Source organism: Brachycentrus maculatus, unplaced genomic scaffold, assembly GCF_059751285.1.
Source record: "Brachycentrus maculatus isolate JH-2025_06_01 unplaced genomic scaffold, ASM5975128v1 h1tg000680l, whole genome shotgun sequence".
Taxonomy (NCBI): Eukaryota; Metazoa; Arthropoda; class Insecta; order Trichoptera; family Brachycentridae; genus Brachycentrus; species Brachycentrus maculatus.
The window spans coordinates 278245-302500 of record NW_028281412.1 but is presented as its reverse complement, the minus strand read 5'-3'; the positions used below and the strand labels follow the sequence as shown (position 1 = coordinate 302500).

At 32.5% G+C, this 24256-nt stretch overlaps 1 protein-coding gene and 1 long non-coding RNA gene across 2 annotated transcripts in view; one reads left to right on the top strand and one right to left on the bottom strand.

Annotated features, from left to right (window-relative positions):
• Positions 1 to 9310, bottom strand: part of LOC148300650 (uncharacterized) — a 15834-nt gene extending 6524 nt beyond the window's left edge. The window contains exons 1-4 of the mRNA XM_088274473.1: positions 8871 to 9310; positions 8433 to 8538; positions 5107 to 5205; positions 3587 to 3685 (exon numbers count right to left, since the gene is read on the bottom strand). Of these exons, the coding sequence (XP_088130599.1) occupies positions 3587 to 3685; positions 5107 to 5205; positions 8433 to 8538 (304 nt within the window). The 5' untranslated portion in view covers positions 8871 to 9310. The remainder of the gene's footprint in view (positions 1 to 3586; positions 3686 to 5106; positions 5206 to 8432; positions 8539 to 8870) is intronic.
• Positions 9311 to 16371: 7061 nt separating this feature from the next.
• LOC148300649 (uncharacterized) lies at positions 16372 to 22582 on the top strand. The gene is made up of 3 exons (XR_015838911.1): positions 16372 to 16506; positions 17353 to 17913; positions 20721 to 22582. It is a non-coding gene; the product is annotated as an uncharacterized LOC148300649 (long non-coding RNA).
• The last annotated feature ends 1674 nt before the right edge of the window (positions 22583 to 24256 follow it).

The following is a 24256-nucleotide window of genomic DNA, read 5'->3' as shown; positions in this document are numbered from 1 at the left end:
AGGACCCCACTACCTATCCCAGTAACCTCCCCAGTATGTTATAGTCACCAATAGTTTACATTTAATTATCTACTTCTTGGATAATTTATATAGCGCCGTTTTCGTACGAAATCACTGGAAGGGCTTATATGTACCCTACTTTACTTATGTAAATATTTTTATAGGAGTTATTTATTAAAATATTTTTTTACATCTCAACAAAGATGAAGAAGAATATGAAAGTCTGGGTATTCAAGGTGCCTTCGACCGACGTAGGCAGGTTTAAGTGATCACTTTAGACACTTTAAACACTTTATAATCACTAGAATTTTCACTAGTGACATCCATTGGTATGACGAAGAAGCTATTTTACTGAGCAGAAACTCTTGTATTTGTATGTGAGGTCCGAATCCTGGATTATAATCTCATACAGGAGAAATGCCAGAAAATATCCTTTTCATTTTTATTATTTTATGTTTTTTTATATTCATTTAATATATTTAGATTTTTATTTATGACATAATACATTTGAATCATTTATACATATGGAGAACTTTTATATTTCGATTCGCTGTGCCTCTCCATAAAAGAGTCTGTGCTCTTGTGCTTGGAGAGGGACTTACACTCGTGGTTTATGTTATATAGTAAAAGATATTATAGTTTTTTTTATAAATATTTTTTAAAGATTTAAATGTATTGAGCTTAAATTTTTTTCTTAAGGATTTTTATATCATCTATTTTTTTATTTCTTTAGGGAGTTTATTGAAATGTTTGATTGCCAAATATTTGAAGTTTTGCTGAAATTGCTTGGTGTTGCATTTTGGAGTAGAAAAATCGTTTGAGAATCTCGATGATAAATTTTTTGTTAAATTTAAATAGTTGTCACCCTTTTGTATTTGAAAAACTGCGGTTTTTTTATAAATGGATTCTATATTTGGGACTTGAAATTTTTGAAATAATAATTTTGTTGAAAATAATTTATTTTTTTTCAAGATGACTTCAATTATGGTTTTCTGTACTATATTCACTGAGTTCAGTATGTTGTTGTACGAGCCTCCCCATGCAATAATGCCATACTGCAGTAGTGAGTGAGCGATAGCGTAGTAAACTCTCTTCAGGTTGTCGATGGTTAGTATGTTTCGGATTCTAATGAATCCTTTTATCTTATAATTGGACTTCGTGAATATATATAATAATAAAATAATTCGGGAGACTGTTAATATTAGAAAATGCTTAGTTAATTTCATTTTCTTCTTCATCTTCTTGCTCAATGCTGAGCGTCGTGGTCTTCTGGAATGTCAGGCACTTGGTGCACAAGTCCTCTCCATTCTTCCCGGTCCTGGGCCAACTTGATGGCAGCGTTTAGCGAGGATCCGGTTAATTCCTTTATTTGGTCTGCCCATCTTGTTGGAGACCGTCCTCTTGCCCGCTTGCCTTTAACTGTACCTGTTACTACCAGTTTTTCAAGACTCTTCTCGTTCTTTCTGGCGATATGCCCAAAGTAGGACAGAATCCTTTTCCTGCAAGTCGTGGAGAGTCTTTCTGTCACTGACAGTTCGCGGAGAATGGAGACGTTTGTGCGTCTTGCAGTCCAAGGAATGCGCAGCATCCTCCTCCAGCACCACATTTCAAACACATCCAGCATATGTCTTTCCTTTTTCCTCAGTGTCCATGTTTCCACTCCATACAGCGCAATGGAGAATACAAGAGATTTCACTAGACGGGTTTTCGTTCTCCTCAGTATGGACCGATTTTTCCATATCTTCGCCAGACTAGACATTGCTGATTTTGCCATTCCAATTCTTCTCCGGATTTCTGCTTCACAGCCTCCGTCTTTAGAAATGAGTGCACCTAAATAGATAAAGTCGTCGACTTCTTCATAATCCCTTAAAGAATTGTTCCTTATCAGGGTGCCGAATCGGTCGATGACAAGAACCTTAGTATTACTTTTGTTTATTTGAAGTCCTAAATGTTGGCTTTCTATTTCGACTCTATGGAGGAGTTCAGCCATTTTGTCCTCATTGTTGGCTATTAGCGTTGTGTCGTCTGCAAACCTTATATTGGGGGTAAAGGGGAGAGAGAGGTAGTACCTTTGTTTCGGGATGACTGGACACTGGGCCTCATCTTCCCTAGGGTGAAAAGAGATATCAAGCTCTCTTGTCACCAAGACCGTCATGCGTGGTGAAGAGCCACATCCTACACGAGGTGCCCCTGTTTACGCTGAACATGATGGATCTAGACTAGGAAGTCGATAAACATCCCTGGTGGAGGGCAGCAGTACCCACCAGTATTGGCTGGAGGCTGAAGATGAATGACATCGGCAAGGCTCTCGACCAGATTACTACAGGCATGGTCAGGAGGACTTTAATGGCTTTAGTACTGCGATACGGAAGGCAACGGGAAACCACTGTATTATTCTCCCAAGAAAGTATTATGGAAATGTCATCACAATATGCAACAGGTATGTCACGCAATCCGACTGACGCTGGGCGCCACCGCGGGTCCGGGCTGCGGGGTGTGAAATTCGATACCGGCCATAATGGAGTGGAAAACCAGGCTTCGTATGGAAAATTTACTACTGGCCATACTGAGAACAATCCGCACTTATCATTACGGAAGAACCTCAGAATTTCATTTTAAACGTTTTTTAAATTCCTATTTAATTTAGAAACTGTGACAGTTACTGGATTATTCACCGTATGGATGATACCAATAAACATGATAAATGTCTTATCTTATGACATGGCATCTGTCGTTTTATACGAAATAAGGCGTATATCTGAGCATCCCAGGGCTTACGACCTGGCATTTGGCTGACTTAAGTGATCACTTTACGTATGTGCATTTATACCCCTTCATGGTGTAGGCCTCGTTGCCTGTTTTTAAGAGGGATTACGTTGGTCTACCTTGGGGATGGCCGTGCGATGCAAAAAAAGTGTCAAATTATGTTTTTACCATATATATATATATATATATATATATATATATATATATATATATATATATATATATATATATATATATATATATATATATATATATATATATATATATATATATATATATATATATATATATATATATATATATATATATATATATATATATATATATATATATATATATATATATATATATATATATATATATATATATATATATATATATATATATATATATATATATATATATATATATATATATATATATATATATATATATATATATATATATATATATATATATATATATATATATATATATATATATACATAATATTTTATACACATCGGAATCATCCTATGTCTCCGGATCGATTTTGAAATATTAATGTTTTTTGTTTTTTTTTAGTTATTTTTTTGTAATAAGGTAAAAATAAAAAATAAATTCATTGAAGATGAAAAATTCGAGTCTTCAGTAGATTCAAATAATCAGTGCTTTTTTTAGCATTTAATATTTAAAAGGTCTTTATGCGCCGTTTGCAAATAAATGTATATTTCCGTTTCTGCTAGTTAGTGATGATTCATGTAACCTATATACCATGGTGTCCTGTATGTACATTGCGTGTGTTGGGCATATTACTACTGCCACTACTAGTTACACTTACCTGTATTAGTTTGCAGATCTACTGCAGCCCCCTCCTGCAGGAGTGCCCGTACTACCGGGAGGTGGCCCCTGTATGCTGCATGGTGTAGTGCAGTGGCCCCTGTAACGGAGGATGTACTGTATATACAGGGTGTACGGCCAGCGCGAGGCCATGTAGCAGGACCCCAATACCTATCCCAGTAACCTCCCCAGCATGTTATGGTCACCAATAGTTTACAATTTATTTATTTATTGTTTCGGTATTAACTTTGTGGTAAGACATGTGACATCCGAACTAAAATATAAAATATAAAATTGTTCTATAAGTAAGGAGAGGGGAAAGTTAGGGGGAGGGGGTTAGTCAAGGGGCGGAGTTTGAAAACAAAGGAAAAATGGAAAGCAAAGGTGAAGAATTTTGAAACAATATATTATTTAAAAATTATTATTAGAATTTAGGTTTTTTCGGATTTCTAAATTTTCAAGATAACTCATAATTTGGCCTTTATATGGAACAAGGTGTATTCTATATTCCTTATTTATAGAACAATTTTATATTTTATATTTTAGTTACTATACAGACCTGAATGATGGAAGTTTAACTTCCGAAACATGTAGTCTATAATAAAACTCAAGTGGTAAAAAGCTAGTGTTTTCTTTAAACATAGTTTACATTTAAGTATCTATTTCGTGGATAATTTATATGAAATCATTGGAAGGGCATAAGTAAATACTTATTTTTCACATCATTTCATTAAATTTATTTATGAATTATTTTTTTCTGTCTTTTTTTAACGTTTTGAAAAAAATGGATGTGAATTTTAATGTAATAAAAAAAAATTCACTCTGCATAAGGTCTCTACCTCGTCAGCAAGAATGTTTGTAATTTCAGATTGAAACCCTGCTGGAATAAAAATTGTACTTTCTGTATACTGTTCAATGACTGAGATATACGGTGAAACATTTGTAGGAAAACGTTTAAAGAACACGCAATGAACACATTTATCATTACATAAAATTATTAAATATAACCTAATTTTGTTCAAATATAATTGAAATGTCCACAAAGTACACCTCCGCAGTGTAGTGATCAGCGCGTTTGGCTACCCTGCTGGAGGACCCGGGTTCGATTCCCAGGGGGGTCAAAATAAATATTGGTGATTTTCACACTCATATTTATTTGAGTAAATAAATATTAATTTAAATTGGACTACAAAGCACTTTTAAAGACATTCACATTGCGATTCAATTGTCTTATTTCTCTCTTTTAAAATTTTCATTTTTTGTACAAAAATCAAACCGTAACAATGTCACAAAATCACTTTTATGTGTTTTTCAACTATAAAATGCAACTAAGTAGTTCAAATAATCAGTGCTTGTTTTAACATTTAATATATAAAAGGTCTTTATGCGCCGTTTGCAAATAAATGTATATTTCCGTTTCTGCTAGTAAGTGATGATTCATGTAACCTATATACCATGGTGTCCTGTATGTACATTGCGTGTGTTGGGCATATTACTACTGCTACTACTAGTTACACTTACCTGCATTAGTTTGCAGATCTATTGCAGCCCCCGCCTGCAGGAGTGCCCGTACTACCGGGAGGTGGCCCCGCCATGCTGCCCAGTGTAGTGCTGTTCTCCCTGTAACGGAGGATGTACTGTATATACAGGGTGTACGGCCAGCGCGAGGCCATGTAGCAGGACCCCACTACCTATCCCAGTAACCTCCCCAGTATGTTATAGTCACCAATAGTTTACATTTAATTATCTACTTCTTGGATAATTTATATAGCGCCGTTTTCGTACGAAATCACTCGAAGGGCATAACTTAATACTTATTATTCACATCATTTCATAAAAAAATCCATCAATAGGTTTTTTTAGTATTTTTTTAACGTTTTGAAAAAATGGATCTGAATTATAATATAATAATAAGATTTTCATTCTGTATACTTTTACAGAAAGAGAACTTTCTCTACCTCGTCAGCAAGAATGTTTGTTAATTTCGAAACGGAAATCGCTTAAAAAACGCGCAAAGAACACATTTATTATATATATTAACCATATCCGCTCCCTAGGTGGAGCATATGGAGTCCACAAACTGTCTCCAGGCTTTTCTGTCGGCTGCCAGCTCCCTAGCATCCTCCCAAGTCAGATCCGTGTCCCGAAGTTCTGACGAGAACTGCCGACGAATTGTCAGCAGTGGTCGTCCTGGGCGGCGCGAACCTGATGCCTCGTAAAAGAGGCAAGCTTGATGGCGGCTCTCGGGAGGCATGCGGAGTACATGGTCAAGCCAACTGAATCGCCTTTTCTTGACGACAGTTGTGACCGAGATTTGCTGCGTCCTACGCCTTATCTCTTCATTCCTCACAAAGTCAAACCACCGCACGCCTAAGATTCTCCGCAAACACCTATTCTCGGCGCTTAGCACACGGCTGCTCTGGGCCCTTGTAAGGTGCCATGTTTCACAGCCGTATAAAAGAACAGGAGCAATGCGGGCATTGTATAGACCGAATATAAATCCAGACAGCCTTCATACTGTTAAATGCGGACCCAGCGAGTCCTACTCGCACTCCCAGTTCCTTTTGAAGGCTGCCATTTTCAGTCGCGAACACTCCCAAGTACTTGAAACAAAATTATTATTATAATTTATTATTATTATTGATAAAAAATTTATTTATTATAACATACATATATTATACTCAGATATTATAACGTTGTATACAATCATCAAAGCAATTTTTGATAGCCCTGAATTGCCAAAACTGATATCATTCTATGTACCGCCACGGCCTAGTAGACCATCTACTTTATTCTGCTGTCCAAATGCTCGGACGGTAGCTCGCTTTAATACTCCTATACTAAGATTCCCAAATACTAGTAATGAATATGCCACCAATATACATTTCTACAATATATCGCTTCATAAATGTAAATCGGCAATAACTGACTTATTCCTAGCCCATAGAATGTCACGTTTTGATTGAAAACTTAGTTTATTCATGTGTTTGTTTACTTTCAGCATAATATTTTATTTTTATAGCATATATATATATATATATATATATATATATATATATATATATATATATATATATATATATATATATATATATATATATATATATATATATATACATATATATATATATATATATATATATATATATATATATATATATATACATATATATATATATATATATATTTATAACATGTAAGTAGTTGAAGACAACTTGATGAATCGATGTGTCGCAATTGATGTGTTCTTTTATTCTTATTATGTAAATGGTACAATAGTACCGTATATATCAAAAATTAATAAATAAATAAAATTATTAAATATACCCTAATTTTGTTAAAATGAAATTGAAAAGTTCGTAAAGTACACCTCCGTAGTGTAGTGGTCAGCGCGTTTGGCTTTTCACTCTCATATTTATTTAATATCACCCTGGACTGGTACAAGAAGCGCGGGGCTGATCACCTCGCCTTCATGCTACTAAGCATTAACATGACACTGCGTCGCTACGATGCGGTGCCCTATGCACCATCGGGTGGGGATAAGAAGAATAGAGTACACAGTAGTGTACGTGTATTGCTACTCGAGTAGTGTGAAACAAGGTCAAATAGTAGTTGGTGGGTATACGCACCAATATGAGAATATGATACTTTCCTCATAGGGCTAGGTGGCCCTAAGAGGCAACTAAGAGTTGCGGTAGAGCGGGTTGGAGCCTAGAAACGAGGGAAACACGCTCGCTTACTACAAACTACCTGTAAAATGAATGTTGGAAATGCGAGCATTACTCGAAGCGAGGCCGACGGTATTCAGTATTCTAGCCATCGGACCGGGGACCCGGAGCGCGGCAACCAAACGCGCTAACCACTGCGCAACGGACACGGAACATTGAAGAAGCTATTAGCGGCGATTAACTGCCCTCCCAATACCACTGTCCGAGGCACGCAAGTTAGGAACGGCAAATATATATCATCCGGGAATGTCGAGGAACCAAACTAGCTTGCAGGGATAGGTGCCTTAACAGAGCGGACCATCTATTTGTTCCCAGACTTCCATATGGAAGTCTGGCTACTCACGGGGCTTTCCACTTGACATTTTTTTATTCGGATACATTTATTTAAATCACAATTTATACATATTTAGATTTTTTTTTTGCAGAGACCCGCCAAGCCACCTTGTGTGTCTTGTCGGTGGAGTTCTTTTTTAATACATTTTTTATCGTTTTTAACGATTTTAACCTAATATAGACACAAAAAAGGAAAAAATTAAGAATACAAACATTTTATAATTTTCATGAAATTAACTCTTGATCATTTACCCATTCCTTTATTTTACCTTTGTTCTGTATTTTATTTTGACCTCTAACATCCGTCGGCAACAAATCAAAAATGTTTGTAACGATATATTTTATTGATAATTCTTGGGACTATCAAACCTTCGTCGTGTGTAAATCGTGTATCATAGTTATGTACTAAAGGATTTCGATATTTTTGTCTAGTTTGTTGTTCAACGATGATACTCATCCACAATATTCCACGTACCGGCAGTAATTTTGAATGTTTATATTTCAAGGTGGATTGTCCCTTTGCTTATATATATGACTGGGCACAATTTTTTTGACTATGGAATATTGCAGATTTTGAACCATTTTTAAATTTGTTTTCGTCGAATGTCCCCAAGACTTTATTCCATATCTTAATATGGATTCTACTAAAGAACAATTGAATCTATTCTCAAAGGTAGAATATATACAGTAATATTCTCCCACTTGTATATCATATCGCTTTACTAACATCACCTATTATTGCTACATTCCTCGGTTCACTAGTTCAATAATCTTGGAATATCTTACCATAACTATTTGTCCAGTTGACGTTTATATTATGTTGTTTAAGGAGAGTGTTGACCTTCGCCACGTCTCCCTTTTCCGCTGCCTTCAGTAAATCTTGTCCGGACATCTGTGAAATAATATCATTTAATTATAATATAATACAGCCATTCTATCATAAGGTTCAACATACATTAGTAACAAAATACAAAAAAAGAAAAAAATTCCAAATAACTCCATATTGAAAAAAACTAGGCCCTAAAATGGATGTGAATTTATTGAGAAACGATAACGAGATGAATCCAAAAAATTTAAATTTACTTAAATTTTCCTTTAATTTCTGTAATTCGTAATAAGGAGATCATGTTTTATCTGAATTCAGAATCAAACTCTTCGGATGTTCTCGTACAATAGGTACAAATAAATATAGTAATAGGTAGCACAGGCAGAATATTGACTTACCGTTTTGTGGTTGTGGTCCTGGTGGTCCTGGTGGTCCTGCTATGAGCGAATAACGCCCAAAGTGGTATTTTATACTCGACGCGTTATCTCGGAGAATGCTATCTCCCTGACTAAGGCAGGGCCGGACGACACCGGAAACCCAAATATCCAACCAAATGCGCATTCACAATTCTTTAGCGGACTAATATTCTCCTGGTAGCTGCCGATGATGTTACAACAAACTCGGACAGTGGCGTCACGTTATACTCACCTACGAATGCAGAAGATTCCGCCAAGAATTCGTATTCCACACCTACGCGGGCAGCATTATAGAGAGTCAGCTGTATAGTCTCCTTGCTTTCTGAGTGAGCGCTTTTATATTACTTCTTACGCCTAGTTCCGTCAATAAAACTTGCTGGTCAGTTTGAACTTTGTTTACGAGAGATGGCCTACCATCGTCGTGAAAAATAAATGGTGCCCAGGGGTAAAGAGGTGAGGCGGATGATGTTTCTTTAAAAGTGATATATATTTATTAGACAATTAAGATAACATTTTACATGCTCAAAAGAACATACATAATATTCCCGGTGAATAATTGGAATCACTGATATTGGACGGTGCTGGAGAAAAAAAGTGAGAATGCCATAAAAGAGGGTATAAACCAAAAATACGGTAAAATATACGATAAAAGTAAGGTATACAAATAAAAGCAATACCTAAGGGTGAAAACTGACAGGAGCATTTCGTCGTACGTAACACGTTACGATGCGAGCATTCAGGCAGTCAGTACAGCGAGCCGAGCGCTCCATCCATAGTTTCGGATGCTCGCCGCGAGTGATGTTACGACGAAATGCTCCGGTCAGTCTCCACCTTAATGAAAATGGTTTAGAATGAAAATTAAGACAAAGTTGTAATCATAAACAGAGCAGAAACAGGGTGAAAGGGAAAATAAGAAAGAAAATGTAAATATAAGATATCCAATATTAGTCTAGTGAGTACAAAATATTCATAGTGTTGACTCGAGTAGGACCTACCTAGCCGTCAAGTTTACAACAGTGACGTAGCGGAAGCTAAAAATACGGAAGGGTGAAGGGTTTTGTAGAAAATTGGGAATAAAGTGAGCGCTGCGGTTCTGGAATTGGTGCAGACGGTCGGTAAGGTATTGCGCGTTAGTCCAGATAGCGTCTTATCACTTTACAGCAGAATAATTCGAAGGATTAAGATAAACTTGTTTTTCTTTTAAATTTTTAATAAATTAATGCAAAGATAAGATAGTGAATAAGAATTGGATAAAAATCTTGAAAATGAAGAGTAATCAATCAATCGGCACGTGACGTCATTACTGTGTTATCTTTTCGTTAATAATATATATATAAATTAGATGAATCATGTATTTTATAAATGTTGAACTAATGTTACACTTTTTCACAAACATAAATTAAATGATTTCATTGATTGATTCGGCAGTGACTTTGAGGTAAAATCTATACATTTTTAAGCAATGTTTTTCTTAGTAAATACCACTAGAAATCTAAAAGATAATTAATACGAAAAGCCATATACTGCAACATTTAGAAAAAATAGAAATTCATAAAAATATAAATAACAATAAACCCATAATTAACAATATGACAATGACTAAAGCCTCCCCCCTATTGTCAATATTATCACTGATGAGTTTTTTTTTATTATCAAAAAAAATAAAAAACAGCTACTACCCCCTTTTCAACCTTCAACGTCCCAAGGACCCAACTCTAAAATTTAGAATTAGCTTCACATACGATGTTTAAAAATGATGCGGAATGCGTCGAAACACGTGTCACAGTAGATTTTAAGAAATAGTGGTATTTACTAAGTAAAACATTAATTGTAAATAAATTAAATACAATGAGTTGTCATGATTTTTTAAAACTACATATAAATATATATATATATATATATATATATATATATATATATATATATATATATATATATATATATATATATATATATACATATATATATATACATATATATATATATTTATATATATATATATATATATATATATATATATATATATATATACATTTATATATATATATATATATATAAAAATATATATATATATATATATATATATATATATATATATATATATATATATATATATATATATATATATATATATATATATATATATATATGTATATATATATATATATATATATATATATATATATATATATATATATATATATATATATATATATATATATATATATATATTATATATATATATATATATGTATATATATATATATATATATATATATATATATATATATATATATATATATATATATATATAACGTGGTAATATTTTCCTTTTGAAAAGTGTAAATAATATGTAAAGTGGGTGTATAATAATAAAATAAACAATGTGTTGCTTTGTAATTAAAGTTTATAATTTAAGTTTATTCTTAATTTATCTTTATAATAATTTTTATATCTATCTATCTATCTATCTATCTGATTCTGACAGTTAATAATATTATCGGAAGTCTTTTGTTTTCTTCTGAGTGACGCATGCGACATCTGTTGGTAGAACTGTTTTATGTAGGTACTATTTGTAGGTACTTAATAAAATGTATAGGTAGGTACCTAGTTATTTTATTACATCTCCCCCCTTGGGGATGAAAATTCATAGTAAAATTTTCACTCGTCCTCCGGATCATCTTCTTGTAGTGAAGGGACTGGTATAAGTTTAGTGATATGATAAAGGTTTGATTTTATTTTTTTGTGACCTGTATCAATTCTGTATATTGAGTTAGAAATTTTTTCAATAATTTTATAAGGTCCAATTTTTAGTTCATCCAATTTTTTTCTGTTTAGCTTGTTTCCATTTTCCACATACACCATGTCTCCTACGTTGAATTCGCAGCCTATTCTATTTTTGTCAAATAATGTTTTATTGTAATTATGTGATTTTATTGTATTTTCAAGCGCTATTTTCCTGTCTCTAATCCAGTCATTATTAGATTTTCCTTGTTTTAATTCGTTGGGTAAAATATTTACATCTGTACCATATAAAAGATAACTTGGGGAAAAGTCAGTGACTGAGTGATTAGTATTATTATATTTATTAACACATTCTTGAGCTATTGTGGTCCATGCTCTTCTTTTCCCTTTTTCATTTATTTTGCATCTGATTTTGTTCACCAATGTTTGATTCAGCCTTTCATTTAGGCCATTTGAGAATGGTGCATTTACTGCAGTGAAGATTATTGGGATCCGCTTGTCATTTAAGAATTCCTTGAATTCTTTCGAATTTATTCCTGGGTATTGGTCGGTGAGAAGCATACCAATATCCTCGGTTTCTGTTATTTTCATGACTAGTTTTATAAAATCATTTGCATTCTGAGTTTTTGAGGTTAAAATAAATGCGTATCTTGTAAAGTGATCCACTAAGAGATGTAGATATTTTTTTGTTGATCTTGAACCTCCTAAACCTCCAATTGTGTCTAAAGATATTATTTCAAAAGGCTTTGTGGCCGGGCCTAGATGAGACATAAATCCAAATTTCTTTTGTCCTCTTGATTTATTTTTAATACAAATTTCACAATTTCTACAAATTGTTTTTATGTTTTTCGTCAAATTTTTGGCTGCGTAATGTGGACTAATAGTCTTTTGCATTTGTCCAATTCCAATATGGCTTAGGTTTTCATGTATGTCTTTAATGATTTCGATGCTAAACGGTTCTGAAAGAATTATTTTTTCTTTTTTCTTGACCTTTTTAAAATAGACATTGTTTTTTTCAATCCATTTGTTTTTTTTCTGTTGAATTCTTTCATTTTTATTCTGATCTCTTAAAATATCTTCTAATTTAACCAAATTTACAACTTTTAATTGTTCATCTGCATTTTCACTCGATTCTAATACTGGATTCCTGCTTAGACAATCTGCTTCTAAATTCTTCTTTCCTGGATTATATTTTATTTCAAATTCATATTGCGATAAATAATATGTTAAATCACCTAACTCTTCATCGGTCCTAGATTTCAGATTCATATTTTCCAAAGGTTTGTGATCTGAATAAACCGTAAATGATTTACCTATTAACCAGTATTGCCAGTATCTTACCGCTTCCTTAATTGCTAAACATTCTAAATATATTGCTTTTTTTTTCTTCTGGGCTTCATTTAGTTTTTTTGAAAAGTATGCCACTGGTTTTTCTCTACCATCGGGCTGCTTTTGTTTCAAAATGGCCCCAACACCTTCTAAAGAAGCATCGGTATAAATGTTGATTGGTAAATCCTGATCAAAAATTTCTAGAACGGGCTGTGAGCAAAGCATGCTTTTTGTTATTTCAAATGCTTTTTGGCATTTATCACACCAAATAAATTTTTGATTTTTCCTTAGTAAGTTATGCAATGGATCTAGTATTATTGCACTCTTTGGTATGTATTCATGGTAAAAGTTTATTTTCCCCAGAAATTGTCTTACATTTTTTATCGTTTTTGGAACAGGAAAATTCTTTATTGAAATCAAATTATCCTTTACTGGTTTTATTGAATTATTTTGAATTATATGACCTAGATATTTTACCAAGTCTGACGCAAATGCGCATTTTGTAAATTTTAACCTGAAACCTTCCGTTTCGATCGCTTCCAGCAACTGTGTTAGATGTTTAATGTGCTCAGCAAAAGTTTTAGAAAATATAAGAATATCATCTATGTAATTAACGGTGAAATCTGTAAGTTTATACTTTCTTAATATGTTACCTAGTATCCTTTGAAAAATTGCTGGTGAGGTCTTCAATCCAAATGGTAGGCAAGTCCATTGGAAATGTCCTTCTTGTGTAACAAATCCCGTCTTTTTTCTGTCTTCGATTCGTAAAGGAATAGACCAAAACGCTGAGTTTATATCTAGTGTTGAAAAAAATTTGCAATTCCTGGTCTTTATCATTAGGTCTTCAATTAAAGGAAATGGTTGAGCTTGAGGCACTACTATTTTATTCAAGTCTCTGAAATCTATACACAGTCTGGATTTTTTGTTTTCCTCTTTTTTAAATGCCAATGTAACAGGTGCAGCAAATGGACTGTAGGATTCTTCTATTAGCTTATTATCCAGTAATTTTGCAATTTGTTTTTCTATCTCCTTTTTATCTTCTACAGTACATCTGTAAGGCCTCTTACTGCAATATCTGTCTACTAGTAAGTCTATCCTCGCTTCGTATCCACTAACAGTGCCGATATCATATTTGTCTTTTGCAAAAACGGATTTATATTTGCAAATCAGTTCATTTATTTTAGATTTTTGAAATTGATTTAAATGATTTATTTTTATTTCAAAATCTTCTTCTTTTACATGTTCATTATAATTTATTTTGCACTCCTTGCTGTTGTTATTTTCTGTATTTTTAAATTCACTATTTTTCATTTTATATTTTGTAGAAATTTTTTCTACTTTCTTTTTATTTTCATTTTTCAAGCATTGTCTTTGTGTTATTTTTAAGTCTTCATTTTGGATTAGTTTAAATTTTTTTATCATATCTAATCCTATCAAAAATTCATATTTGAAATTTTCTTCATCAATAATATATACATCAACGTTTTTTTCCAATTCAAATATTTTTATTTTCAAAGTCGTCAAACCGTTTGTCTTTTTAACACCATTAATTGTTACTAAATCTGCTTCATTCATATTGTTTCCTTTTCCTTTTAGTTTTAATAACTTAGAATTTATTAGAGAAACATTTGAACCTGAATCGTAAATTCCAAATATTTCAATTTGATCATTTAGTAATAGTTTGACATTTATTAATGGTGTTACTATTCGTTTTTTTGATCGGTTTCGTTTAACTTAGCTTCTATAACTGAATTGTTTACATGTCTGATAGTATTTTTATTATTAAACTTATCATCCTCCTTTGTTCTAAACCAGCACGTTACTTCAGGGTGATATCGAGTTCCCTTATTTAATTTTTCACAAATCTTACATGGACTTTTATCTTTAATTTTACCACTAGTTCTTAGATTTCCATATCTTCTTTGATCCGAAAACCTTTTTTTATTTACAATGTTTTCGTGTTTTTTTACTTCATTGAATAAATCGACTGTATCTTCTAATTTTTCTCTATCAATCATATTAATTATAAATTCTGGTAAACCAGCCACAATAAGATCTACTAAGGTACCCATGTCGATCGTTCTTCTCATCTCCAACAAAAGTTTTTCCTTCCTTATGGCATAGTCTAACAAGGAACCGTCGTTATATTTAAAAGATAATGCAAACATTACATGGTTCCATCCCTTGTTTGTAAATGTTTTACAAAAGTTGTTTTTCCATACTATCCATTCTGAGTTCATGGAAAATTTTATCATCATCGAACTGTACCAATCTTCACAACTTTTATCCATAAACAATCTTAATATTTCAATTTTTTTCTCATCCGTTGTCACCTCAAAACGTATACATTCTTTTTCAAAAATATCCATCCACTGGTTTGCATTAGGATTTTTGCTTGTAAATTTTTCAATGATGAACTTCTCTGAAATATCTTTTAAATTTTGATGTTTGCTTACCTGAGCATTTTGTATTAATTTTTCTAGTAAGTTTTCTAATGTTTGAGGAGCAGTATCCATTTTTTTTTTATTTTGTTTCTTTATTTTTGATTAACAAAATTGTCGTTTTATAACGTGGTAATATTTTCCTTTTGAAAAGTGTAAATAATATGTAAAGTGGGTGTATAATAATAAAATAAACAATGTGTTGCTTTGTAATTAAAGTTTATAATTAAAGTTTATTCTTAATTTATCTTTATAATAATTTTTATATCTATCTATCTATCTATCTATCTGATTCTGACAGTTAATAATATTATCGGAAGTCTTTTGTTTTCTTCTGAGTGACGCATGCGACATCTGTTGGTAGAACTGTTTTATGTAGGTACTATTTGTAGGTACTTAATAAAATGTATAGGTAGGTACCTAGTTATTTTATTACATATATATATATATATATGTATATATGAAATCACTATAAACTTGTCGCAGACCTAACTTTAGAGAATATGAGGGAGCTGGCAGCCGACAGGAGAACCTAGTCAGTTTGTGGATTCCATATGCTCCACACAGAGAGCGATAAGTAACTTGATTATCAAGTCAGTTACTAAACGACGCAACAAGCTGCCAGTCATACATATCTAAGGGAATCGCAAATCAATCCGTAGTTCTTAGCGAGCGTTTTTGCCCAGAATTTTCACTCATGAATAACTTGAAATTATAATAACTTTAAACATAAAGAGTAAATCCACTCGAGTAGGCATAGGCTATGAAACTTCAAAAGTTGAAGCCTGAGTAGGGTCATGATAAGCGGTGTTGCATACGCCGTAGCTAGATTTTAGTCACTTGGACGTTAGGTAGGTAATTAAAAAAAAAAAAAAACGTAGTTCTTAGGTAAGTACTAAGATTCGGATATTGTCTATGACTAGCATTATTGTTTATGTCTTTTTCTTAATTGAATGGTGTATGAATTATTTTGTTGCAAGGAATACCTCGAAAAGTTGGTTACAATTATAACTTATTTAAAAATAAAAACATACATACTGCGTTATTCACATTACGTGCATTGAACAACTTCGAGAACTATTATTCGTTAGGAAGAAAAAATTGTACGTATAATTTTATTACACCTGTCAATATCTCAACCTACGCTGTCCACACATTTTCAGGCTACCACTTCTTCAAAATGCAAAAACAACACTTTCAGCCCTAATTTTTATTCAAACCCTTATCCGCACCCCAATGGTGCATAGGGCACTGCATCATATAAACGCAGTGTTATCTAGTTTGTTAACACACGAAGGAAAGGTGATCAGCCCTCCACTTCAGGTACCAGTCCAGGGTAATGTTGAATAAATATTCAAGTGAAAAAATCACTTATGTTTATTAGACCCCCCTCTGGGAATCGAACCCGGAACCTCCAAAACGGTAGCCGAGCGTGCTGACCATTACACTACGGAGGCGGACAAAAACACACATCGCTCACTCCTTTCAAGAACGTCATAAATCAAAAATCGTGATTTTGAGTTGGGCATGTTTTCGGAATGCCCAGAAAATGTATTATATCCCAGCAAAAGAGGCATATTTTAAACTTAATATTTACCCGCTACAGGGCAGAAAATGTTGTTTTTGCATTTTGATGAAAAGGTATTGTTTAATTATTTTTTTTAAATATAATAAATATTTTTCAAATGGAGAAAAAACCTTCAGGTTATACCTAAGAAGATCTGTTGCATAGTAAAAAGTTCAGTAAGTGGCTTCATATTTATTTTTAATCCATTGTATTATATTTTTAAACTTTAAAAACGTTCTCCTGAAAAATCAAGTTTTTTGATTTATGACGTTCTTGAAAGGAGTGAGCGACATTTATTCGGTAGTCACGGATAAATGTTTATAAAAGTGGTATTACACAAGCTCGACGGTGAATGATAAGGAGAATTTGTATTTGATTGCAGGTCACTTATTATTTTCTACCTAATAATTTGAAGAACAAATGGAGCTCGCTCAAGCTCGAGTCAAGGCTAAGCCAGAGGGGGACATTTACCCAATATCATCTGGCGAAGAAGCAACAATAGAGAGAGATGACGTTGCTTGTAATATTCTACGCTGTAATGGAGATGTATCATTTCCCGCTGTAAAGGAGTCTGTTTACCCTGAAGTTCCTATTATAAAGGTGGAACCAGGATGGTACGATGATGCTCTCCATACCGGGGAGGGAGAATCGTGTACCAACGTGCTTGAAACTAATCTAAAATCTGGTATACCAAGCTGTAATTCATCACAACTCGTCGAAGTACCTTCTTCGAAGATGTTTTATCCTTTAGCTTCAGTTATCAAGGATGAATATAGCGACTCTCTTTACGCCGGGAAAGAGTCAGCTGGACCAAAGCGCAGTACTGATTTACAGTGCGAGGGAACGTCCAGCGAAGGAAAGATGTACACGGAAATAGATATTCACCATACTGACGTTAAACAAGAATGTATGGAATCTTTTCGTCAAATTAAAGAGGACTCTAGTAAGTAATATTTTTGTACGGCTTCCAATTGCTGTGCACTTCTAGATTTTAATCGAGAAATTCTAAAGCTTTGATTAACCCTCCCTTCCCGGTGTTGTGTACCTTGTACACATTGCTTCTAATAACCATTATATCTCTAAAAATATAATAAATACAAGGCTAAGATTTAAGGTATTCATAACATATTTACGCATTAACTTTTAAAATAATATTAATAATAATCAGAATTTATCGGGTACATCGGAGGTTTTTTGTGAATAACGGAAACAAATTCGCGTATAAACAGCGCGTGAAGAGTTTACGGGAACCGCGACACTATATTCACATCTCACTCGTTCGTACTTAAGCTCAATGTTCTAGTTTAGTGAAAATAACACAATTGCTCCAAACTTTGATTGCCTGTGCTCAGTTAAGTAGGCTCCCATTTCGCATTAAACATAATATAGTAAATATGTTAACAAAATATGGTTAATATGCACCTCTGAAATTTCTTAATTTGGTAGGTGTACCTTGAATAGAAAAAAATGCGCAACACTTTTCTGTAGCACCATATTTTGAATGCTTTAATCCTTTTTGTGGTAGTATGGGTGAGTGATTATTTTCTAAATGAATAATTCTACCGATTTTATGCGAATATTATATATATATATATATATATATATATATATATATATATATATATATATATATATATATATATATATATATATATATATATATATATATATATATATATATATATATATATATATATATATATATATATATATATATATATATATATATATATATATATATATATATATATATATATATATATATATATATATATATATATATATATATATATATATATATATATATATATATATATACAGTGGGTGGCCATATTATTAGGGACACTTCGAATTTCCTGTAATTTTCATTATTAAATGAATTTAATGAGCAAATAATTTGGTTTTTTGAATATTTTTTTATTGATTGGTGTGCTTTATTAAGAATTTAAAAAGTATATTATCATGGATTTAATAATACCAATTATTTTTTATCAACAAAAGTGATTATTCAACAATTTTGAAAAAATCTTAATTTTTAGTAATAACACTCTTTGCTGCGATTACAACCTCCAAACGTCAGGACATACTTTTTAATGCAAATTTTTGCATTGTGCCAGATATTAGGGTTATTATGCCATACTCTGATAAGAGTTTCTATCATTTGCCGCTTGGTGGTGATGACTTCTTTAGCAATCTCACGTTTCGATACTTCCCAAAGGTTTTCAATGGGGTTCATATCCAGCTAATTCCCCGGGTAAGGCAAAACACAGAGGTTTTTTTCAGCCTGGAATGTGATAACACTCCTGACTTTATGACGCAATACCGAATCATGCATTAACACATACTCTTCATCGCCAGGGAACCATTCTTGAGCCTCGGCTGGAGTCGACTTTTCAGTACTCGCTGGTACTGGTCTTGCCTCATGGTCCCTTCCATGATAAAGAGGCATCCCATACCCTTAAATGAGATTACGGACCACAACATTATGCTAACAGGGTATTTTTAACCATCTTCACAAGGCAGTCTGGGTGGAATTTTTCTCCTGGGCCACATCGGAAAAATGAAGTTTTTCCCACCAAAATTTTAAATGTTGACTCGTCCAAGAAGCAGACCTGTAATGTATTACCGTAATTGCAAAAATACATATATTTTTTATCTTCTTAATTTATTTTACGAATACAAGCCATAAATATTCGAATCCAGTTCGAAACAGTTACATTCCGGTGTTCTTTGGCCCATAGGAGTCGTTTTTTCTTCATACCTCAGTCAGGCGTAATTTTTTGGTTGGACGTCGACCCATTAGATTTACTCAACTAACCGTCTCTGAACTGTCCTTTTGGATACGTTGATTCCTTCATCGTTTATCAACAGAAATCAACAACAATTAGACAATCAACAGACTTTTTACGATTTTGGAAATAGATGTCCCTGATTTTATGGGCACCACGTGGAGTTGTGATGCTTTTTCTGCCCTTTTTTCCGACGCGGGCTGATTCTAGATGCAGGTTTTTATCAATTTTCTTTATATCCGATGGACTCCTGACTTCGAAACATCTGTAAGTGCTACTATTTCTTTCTGGAAATATGTGGAATGAAGTAGTAAGGTTATAACTTCCCTACATTTTTTCGGAGATTTGTTTGAAAACTTGCCCATACTTAAATTGAGAATATTATAGTTCAGTTCAAACTAAATTGAATTATACTTGAAAATTAAATGAAATTAACTTATTGAATTAGCAAAACTAATAAATTATTAAACAACACTTACGTTTTTATGGTCTTGAACTCAAAAAACTTACACAAAAATGGTTTAAAAAAATATTAACTGAGCTCACACCAATATCATTTTTCACTTATCAACATCCAAATGAAAAAAAAACTTACTTTTATGGTATTTCACAGTATTGATACATCTTCAAAACAATAATTATGATACCAGCAACAAAAATACATAAGAAAAAATAATTATAACTAATTAATTTGACCAAAAAATTCATTTAAACTTGAAAACTACAAAAAAGTACAAGTGTCCCTAATAATTTGGCCACCCACTGTATATATATATATATATATATATATATATATATATATATATATATATATATATATATATATATATATATAAATATATATATATATATATATATATAAATATATATATATATATAAATATATATATATATATATATATATATATATATATATATATATATATATATATATATTTATATATATACTCTTTTTTTTCAGATGTAAAGAAGACTAGGAATTTTAACCGTGAAAGAAAAGACGTTAAATTTTTATCTTATAGTCCAGTGATGAAAAAGGAGTTTTCATGCTCTGTATGTAATTATGAATGTTCCCGTAAACATGGTTTGAAATTACATATGTTAACTCACACGAGCGAAAAACCTTTCTCGTGTTCAGAGTGTAAATATGAATGCTGCCGAAAATGGGATTTGAAAAGACACATGCTAACTCACATCGGCCGGAAACCTTTTTCGTGTTCAGAGTATAAATATGAATTCCATAGGAAAGAAGATTTAAAAGAACACTCGTCCTCTCATTCCGGCGAGAAAACCTTCTCGTGCGTGGAGTGTAATTATATATGCTCTAAAAAAATATATTTGCGTTCACACATGTTAATTCACACTGATCGGAAACCTTTCGCATGCTCAGAGTGTAAATATGAATGCTGCCGAAAATGGGATTTAAAGAAACACGTGTTAACTCATACGGGTGAGAAACCTTTCTCCTGTTCCGAGTGTGAATATACATCTTACAACATTTTGAGTGTGTCCAAATACTTGTTCACAAAATCTGGATTATCTCCAATTACAGGAGTTATTTTCATATTATTTTTTGACATCTCATCAAAGATGAAGATGCAAGATGTCTGGGCATTTACGGGGCTTACGACCGTCATAGGCTGGTTTGAGTGATCACTTTACACACGTGTAACATTCACCAATTCTACCCATTATTGACAACCACACTACTCAAATTCTTGGAAGTTCTATATATATAAACCAATTTAGAAACCTTGTTCATGAATCACTAAAACTTCACTAGAGACATCTATTGGTGAGATGTAAAGAAGCTTTTTATTAAGCAGAAACTCTTATATTAGTATGTGAGGTCCTAATCCTGGATTATATTCACACACATGAGAAACGCCAGAAAATACCATTTTCATTTTTATTATTAAGCTTATAATTTGACCAGATAATTTATTTACAACATTTTGAGTGTGTCCAAATACTTGTTCATGTTACACGTGTGTAAAGTGATCACTCAAACCAGCCTATGACGGTCGTAAGCCCCGTAAATGCCCAGACTTCCATATTCTTCTTCATCTTTGATGAGATGTCAAAAAATAATATACATCTTCATGTAAAGGGAATTTGAAGCAACACATGTTGACCCATACAGGCGAAAAGTCACTTTCATGCTCATCGTGCACCTATCGATGTGCTCGAAAAATGCAATTACAAAAACACACCCTAACTCACACGGGCGAGAAACCTTTTTCATGGTCTGTATGCAAATATTCGTGCTCGAGGAAGAGTAGTTTAAAAAGACATATTGCGTCAAAGCATACTCTGGAGCAGGGGGGGTCGACTCGTAAACGTCAGATTGTTCAAAAAACGACCAGAAATGACGAGATACACTAATAGACTATCAAAAACACCAAAACGGGAACGAAAAATACGAGATACCAACAAGTTGTTCAAATATTTCAAATAAATATAGACAAACTATGGTTATAGACAATTATCGGTAGAAAAATAGAAATCCGTATATGAAGAACTTGATAATATTGAGTATTATGCCAAAGTTAAAGTTAAATTTTGCGTATGAAAGTGTAGTTTTTCTAACTTGACACAACGCTCCCTTGAACTTCTGCAGCACCCCCCAAATGCAAAAAAATTTAAAAACGCCTAGCCAGACTTCCAAAACGCCCACAAAGGGGCGCTGGCACCCCCGTTAAGAAACATAACTTCAGGAAGTGGTGGGCACTCCTTCCGCTCTTTTAAAATATTGTATTTTCTAGAATTTTAAATATAATATAGCAATTTGAAAATTCTATCGTTTTTGTTTTTGTTGAAAAGCCTTATATTTATACATAGTTTGAGATAATAATTTCAAAAAAATTACCATTACCATTTACCATTGTAAGGCTGAGTTGAGTAACCATTATTAATCGCCTGAACTCTTTTTATAAATGTCGCATTTTAGCCGTGACCTTTCTATTTTTGTTTATACTGAAATAAATAAATTTAGATAGTGAAATATCTTCTTTGCAATATTAATTTTATAATTTTGAAAATATGTGATACAACAAATTTCAATAAAAATACCATTTAACCTGAAAAATGAATGATAAATATTTCGGCGGGTGGATTCACATTCAGCCGCGGCGAAGTCACGCCCAGCCGGGAGCTTAGTACTTCTAGCCGTTTACGTCACTTCCGGCCGCTGGCGAATATCACTTCTAGCCATAAAAAATCGAGGCAGTCTTTATATAAATTAGTTAGTCTGTGCTCTGGAGTATTGAAATATGTAGCCTAGGAATAAATTGTATTCAAATAAACTTTTTTTGTATAATTTATATTTGAAGCACTAACTTTGTAATTTTCCATTTTATAATAAAAATGTAACTTTGTTTTAAAATCACTATAAATATTTAATTATACTTAATTAGAATGTCTACCGGTTTCGAAGCTAACCGCTTCTTCATCAAGACTGATTAATACAAAATTATTGATCAGTATTAATTAAGTAATTCTAAATTGATTCTTACTTAATTATTAATAAGGTAATATTAAATTATTAATCAGTCTTGATAAAGAAACGGTTAGCTTGGAATCCGGTAGACATTATAATTAAGTTATAGTAAAATATTTATAGTGATTTCAAAACAAAGTTACATTTCAATTATAAAACTATTTAAATATAATACTAGCTTTTAAAATTGATCTGCATCCGTAGAGTAGTATGTTAGGTATTATGAATGAGTTCCAGGGCAAACTTTACCCGACTGAAGGCCTCGGCGAGGTGATGAGGTATGAATTTATTGGCATATGTGTGACGAATAATGGTACTGGAACTTGATGGTAAGGAAAACGGAGAAGCACATTTTATTTTTTTTTACACAGGTTTTTTACTTCAAATCGGACGTGTTACAGTCAAAGTTGAATTTGAATTTGAAGTAAAAAACCAATATAGAGATTTCAACTTCGTTAATTTTTCTTGTCATGTAAAGAAGTTGGACAAAATGCAAAGGTTTTTTACTCCTATAAAAAATCCCTCTGTATTCATTGCGAACGCTACTGTGATTAATCATATGTATCTTGTAAATAAGCCATCGATTGGATCATTTGGGGTGGTTCTGATAAAATAATAGACAATTTAAACTTTTTTATTTGCTTTTTAAACAAAGGTTTTATGTTATAGAATAAAAAAAAAAATTGTGGTTTTTTCCACATGAATTTTATTTGAACAGCAAACGGGTTTCGTCGTAACCGACATCATCAGACTGGTCGGTTACGACGAGACCCGGTTGCTGGTCAAATAAAAATAATGTGGAAATAACAACATAGATATTTTGTTCTATAAAATGCAGTTCCACTAAAAAATGTCAGTAACTTAAATACCGTAAAGTGGGTATACATTGCACCAAAATACTGCATTTTTTCAAAAAATTGTCTATTCAGATCAGGTTTTTTACTTTTTCTGAGGTTTCAACTATTGCAATGTAATAACACATATACCTGTAACATGTC